The 5,965-nt window shown below is 48.1% G+C and overlaps 1 protein-coding gene across 1 annotated transcript; it reads left to right on the plus strand.

Annotated features, from left to right (window-relative positions):
* Window positions 1–3,826: 3,826 nt before the first annotated feature.
* On the plus strand, window positions 3,827–5,764 carry LOC120040398 (potassium voltage-gated channel subfamily A member 10-like). The gene has a single exon (XM_038985568.1). The coding sequence runs from the start codon at window positions 3,827–3,829 to the stop codon at window positions 5,762–5,764; it is 1,938 nt and encodes a 645-aa protein (XP_038841496.1).
* The last annotated feature ends 201 nt before the right edge of the window (window positions 5,765–5,965 follow it).

The raw sequence follows: 5,965 nt of genomic DNA on the forward strand, positions 1-5,965 counted from the left end.
ACAGTCTGATGGTCTGGTAATAGAAGCTGTTCGACAGTCTGATGGTAATAGAAGCTGTTCAACAGTCTGATGGTAATAGAAGCTGTTCAACAGTCTGATGGTAATAGAAGCTGTTCAACAGTCTGATGGTGATAGAAGCTGTTCAACAGTCTGATGGTAATAGAAGCTGTTCGACAGTCTGATGGTAATAGAAGCTGTTCAACAGTCTGATGGTAATAGAAGCTGTTCAACAGTCTGATGGTAATAGAAGCCGTTCAACAGTCTGATGGTAATAGAAGCTGTTCAACAGTCTGATGGTGATAGAAGCTGTTCAACAGTCTGATGGTGATAGAAGCTGTTCAACAGTCTGATGGTGATAGAAGCCGTTCAACAGTCTGATGGTAATAGAAGCTGTTCAACAGTCTGATGGTGATAGAAGCTGTTCAACAGTCTGATGGTGATAGAAGCTGTTCAACAGTCTGATGGTAATAGAAGCCGTTCAACAGTCTGATGGTAATAGAAGCTGTTCAACAGTCTGATGGTAATAGAAGCTGTTCAACAGTCTGATGGTAATAGAAGCTGTTCAACAGTCTGATGGTGATAGAAGCTGTTCAACAGTCTGATGGTAATAGAAGCCGTTCAACAGTCTGATGGTAATAGAAGCTGTTCAACAGTCTGATGGTAATAGAAGCTGTTCAACAGTCTGATGGTAATAGAAGCCGTTCAACAGTCTGATGGTAATAGAAGCTGTTCAACAGTCTGATGGTAATAGAAGCTGTTCAACAGTCTGATGGTGATAGAAGCTGTTCAACAGTCTGATGGTAATAGAAGCCGTTCAACAGTCTGATGGTAATAGAAGCTGTTCAACAGTCTGATGGTAATAGAAGCTGTTCAACAGTCTGATGGTGATATAAGCTGTTCAACAGTCTGATGGTGATAGAAGCTGTTCAACAGTCTGATGGTAATAGAAGCTGTTCAACAGTCTGATGGTAATAGAAGCTGTTTAACAGTCTGATGGTAATAGAAGCTGTTCAACAGTCTGATGGTGATAGAAGCTGTTCAACAGTCTGATGGTAATAGAAGCTGTTCAACAGTCTGATGGTAATAGAAGCCGTTCAACAGTCTGATGGTGATAGAAGCCGTTCAACAGTCTGATGGTAATAGAAGCTGTTCAACAGTCTGATGGTGATAGAAGCTGTTCAACAGTCTGATGGTGATAGAAGCTGTTCAACAGTCTGATGGTAATAGAAGCCGTTCAACAGTCTGATGGTAATAGAAGCTGTTCAACAGTCTGATGGTGATATAAGCTGTTCAACAGTCTGATGGTAATAGAAGCTGTTCAACAGTCTGATGGTAATAGAAGCCGTTCAACAGTCTGATGGTAATAGAAGCTGTTCAACAGTCTGATGGTAATAGAAGCTGTTTAACAGTCTGATGGTGATAGAAGCTGTTCAACAGTCTGATGGTAATAGAAGCTGTTCAACAGTCTGATGGTAATAGAAGCTGTTTAACAGTCTGATGGTGATAGAAGCTGTTCAACAGTCTGATGATCTGGTAATAGAAGCTGTTCAACAGTCTGATGGTCTGGTAATAGAAGCCGTTCAACAGTCTGATGGTCTGGTAATAGAAGCTGTTCAACAGTCTGATGGTCTGGTAATAGAAGCTGTTCAACAGTCTGATGGTAATAGAAGCTGTTCAACAGTCTGATGGTGATAGAAGCTGTTCAACAGTCTGATGGTCTGGTAATAGAAGCCGTTCAACAGTCTGATGGTAGTAGAAGCTGTTCAACAGTCTGATGGTCTGGTGATAGAAGCTGTTCAACAGTCTGATGGTAATAGAAGCTGTTCGACAGTCTGATGGTAATAGAAGCTGTTCAACAGTCTGATGGTAATAGAAGCTGTTCAACAGTCTGATGGTAATAGAAGCTGTTCAACAGTCTGATGGTGATAGAAGCTGTTCAACAGTCTGATGGTAATAGAAGCTGTTCGACAGTCTGATGGTAATAGAAGCTGTTCAACAGTCTGATGGTAATAGAAGCTGTTCAACAGTCTGATGGTAATAGAAGCCGTTCAACAGTCTGATGGTAATAGAAGCTGTTCAACAGTCTGATGGTGATAGAAGCTGTTCAACAGTCTGATGGTGATAGAAGCTGTTCAACAGTCTGATGGTGATAGAAGCCGTTCAACAGTCTGATGGTAATAGAAGCTGTTCAACAGTCTGATGGTGATAGAAGCTGTTCAACAGTCTGATGGTGATAGAAGCTGTTCAACAGTCTGATGGTAATAGAAGCCGTTCAACAGTCTGATGGTAATAGAAGCTGTTCAACAGTCTGATGGTAATAGAAGCTGTTCAACAGTCTGATGGTAATAGAAGCTGTTCAACAGTCTGATGGTGATAGAAGCTGTTCAACAGTCTGATGGTAATAGAAGCCGTTCAACAGTCTGATGGTAATAGAAGCTGTTCAACAGTCTGATGGTAATGGAAGCTGTTCAACAGTCTGATGGTAATAGAAGCCGTTCAACAGTCTGATGGTAATAGAAGCTGTTCAACAGTCTGATGGTAATAGAAGCTGTTCAACAGTCTGATGGTGATAGAAGCTGTTCAACAGTCTGATGGTAATAGAAGCCGTTCAACAGTCTGATGGTGATAGAAGCTGTTCAACAGTCTGATGGTAATAGAAGCCGTTCAACAGTCTGATGGTGATAGAAGCCGTTCAACAGTCTGATGGTAATAGAAGCTGTTCAACAGTCTGATGGTGATAGAAGCTGTTCAACAGTCTGATGGTGATAGAAGCTGTTCAACAGTCTGATGGTAATAGAAGCCGTTCAACAGTCTGATGGTAATAGAAGCTGTTCAACAGTCTGATGGTGATAGAAGCTGTTCAACAGTCTGATGGTAATAGAAGCTGTTTAACAGTCTGATGGTGATAGAAGCTGTTCAACAGTCTGATGGTAATAGAAGCTGTTCATCAGTCTGATGGTGATAGAAGCTGTTCAACAGTCTGATGGTAATAGAAGCTGTTCAACAGTCTGATGGTAATAGAAGCTGTTCAACAGTCTGAATGCTTGACTTTCATAATTGTATCTGTTATACTTGGATGTGTAGTGCCAGCGTTTGTTGCTGGCATGTCATGCCTAAGTTTTCTAATTTTCCCAATGATAAAATTATTAACGTAATTGGCAATATCAGTGGGTTTTCCGTTGAATGAGCCTGTGTGTGTGCCAAGCATCGGGGTTTCAGTGTCAATCTCTCTCTCTCTCTCTGTCTCTCTCTCTCTTTCTCTCCCCCCCCCCCCCCCCCCCCCCACTGCAGGTATGAGAAAGGAGAAGGTGTGTGTAGCAGAGGTGATGAAGCATCTGTTGACTGCTGGAAAGCCCTTCACCCTGTTACCCTGAAGACTGCTTCCATCTCTGGGAATTAGAGCCTGAAGACTGCTTCCATCTCTGGGAATTAGAGCCTGAAGACTGCTTCCATCTCTGGGAATTAGAGCCTGAAGACACTGGCCCTCTTATAGGCAGCTGAGGTCTACCGTTCTGTGGATCTTCTCACCTGGACAGAGGGCTTGGATCAAACCCTCCTGGACTAGACTTGCCCGGAGGGGCCTACCCTGGTCTACACCTCCTTTCCTCCCTCTCTCTGGAACCTGTATTAAAGGTCTCTTGGACTAGTCTACTCTGGTCTTCACCTCTAGTCCTCTGAGTGTCCTGGGACGTGTTTTAAGAACCAGGGTCTAGGTGTACTTGCAGCAACAGCAGTACTGGTACTAGTAGTAGTAGTAGAGGTAATAGTAGTAGTTGTAGCAGCAGTATTAGCAGTTGTAGTAGCCCCCCCCCCAGCAGCAGCAGCCATGGAGGCGGCTCTAGTGGACTTTGAGAGTCTAGACGACTCCAGCCTGGAAGATGAGGTGGATAACCCAGACATCCCGGACGAGACCACGACCCTGACGGTCGACATGCCCCCCAAAAACTGCTCCATCCAAGGCTCCCACCACCTCCTTTCCCCTCAGCCCAACCTCACATCCACTCCCCAGCATCACTACCCCTCCGAACACTCCTCCTACCACCTCCTTTCCCCTCAGCCCAACCTCACATCCACCCCCCAGCACCACTACCCCTCCGAACACTCCTCCTACCACCTCCTTTCCCCTCAGCCTAACCTCACATCCACCCCCCAGCACCACTACCCCTCCGAACACTCCTCCCAAAGGAGGAATACCTCCCCCTGCCCGTACTCCTCCCCCAATACACTGGATGTGCCCCAGTCACCCGTCATGCCACCCCACAGCAGGAGGGGGCGTCCTAGCTGTGCCAGCATGATCTCCAACTGGAAATTGCTGCTGAGTAGCGAGACCCAGATGCAGAGCGAGACCATCTTCAGCCGGCTGGCTAAGGAGTGCTGTGAGGATGTGTTCGTGGACAAGACAGGTCTAGACGACGGAGACCAGAAGGTCATCATCAACATCGCCGGGCTACGCTTCGAGACGCAGCTCAAAACCCTCGACCAGTTCCCTGAGACTCTTCTGGGGGACCCTATGAAGAGGATGGACTACTTTGACCCCATGAGGAATGAGTATTTCTTCGACCGGAACCGGCCCAGCTTCGATGGCATCCTGTACTACTACCAGTCAGGAGGAAAGATCCGCCGGCCGGCCAACGTTCCGCTGGATGTGTTTGCTGATGAGATCGTCTTCTATGAGCTGGGGAGTGACGCCATGGAGCAGTTCAGAGAGGACGAGGGCTTCATCAAGGAAGTGGAGATCCCTCTCCCGACCAACGAGATATACCGGCAGTTCTGGCTGCTGTTCGAGTACCCCGAGAGTTCCAACGCGGCACGCGGCGTGGCGCTGGTCTCCGTGTTTGTCATTGTTATCTCCATCATCATCTTCTGTATGGAGACGCTACCGGAGTTCCGGGATAACTCCCTGGACCCCGTCCTACCCACCACCGTCACGCATCTGATGCCTTTCAATGGGAACCTATCGTTGGGCGGCCATGGGTCCTTGTTCCCGCCCTCGCCCACACCCAAAACCATCACCTCCACGTTCTCCGACCCGTTCTTCATCATCGAGACGGCCTGCATCGTCTGGTTCTTCTTCGAGCTGGTGGTGCGCTTCGTGGTCTGTCCCTCCAAGAGCAACTTCTTCCACAACCTCATGAACATCATCGACATTGTCTCCATCATCCCGTACTTCGTCACCTTGGTAACGGAGCTGGTCACCACCCCGGACCAGAACTCCAGCCAGAACATGTCCCTGGCCATCCTTCGTATCATCCGTCTGGTCAGGGTGTTCAGGATCTTCAAGCTGTCCAGACACTCCAAGGGGCTCCAGATCCTGGGCCAGACCCTGAAGGCCAGCATGCGGGAGCTTGGCCTCCTCATCTTCTTCCTCTTCATCGGAGTCATCCTCTTCTCTAGTGCCATCTACTTTGCTGAAGTGGACGAGCCCAGCACACAGTTCGTCAGCATCCCTGACGGCTTCTGGTGGGCCGTGGTCACCATGACTACGGTGGGCTACGGGGACATGTGCCCAATCACCATGGGCGGCAAGATGGTGGGGACGCTGTGCGCCATCGCCGGCGTGCTGACCATCGCCCTACCCGTCCCCGTCATCGTGTCCAACTTCAACTACTTCTACCACCGGGAGACGGAGGCAGAGGACAAGCAGCCGTTGGCGGATGCAGCAGAGCTGGCCATGAAGGCCTCAGGAGAGAGTAAACATGGGAGTAGCACCTCTCTGAACAAGACCAACGGGACCTGGCAGGGTGACAAGTTCACTGGCCTCTGAGATTTACAGAGACTGACCGGTCCACTGTAGAAGAGACAATGTGTGACAGAGAGACACAGATAGACTGACCTGTCCACTGACTGGGGCAGATAGATATAGACTGACCTGTCCACTGTGAGGACAGAGAGATATAGACTTACCTGTCCATTGTCTAGGGCAGATAGATATAGACTGACCTGCCCACTGTCGGGGGCAGATAGA

This window comes from Salvelinus namaycush, unplaced genomic scaffold (assembly GCF_016432855.1).
Source record: "Salvelinus namaycush isolate Seneca unplaced genomic scaffold, SaNama_1.0 Scaffold349, whole genome shotgun sequence".
Lineage (NCBI taxonomy): Eukaryota > Metazoa > Chordata > Actinopteri > Salmoniformes > Salmonidae > Salvelinus > Salvelinus namaycush.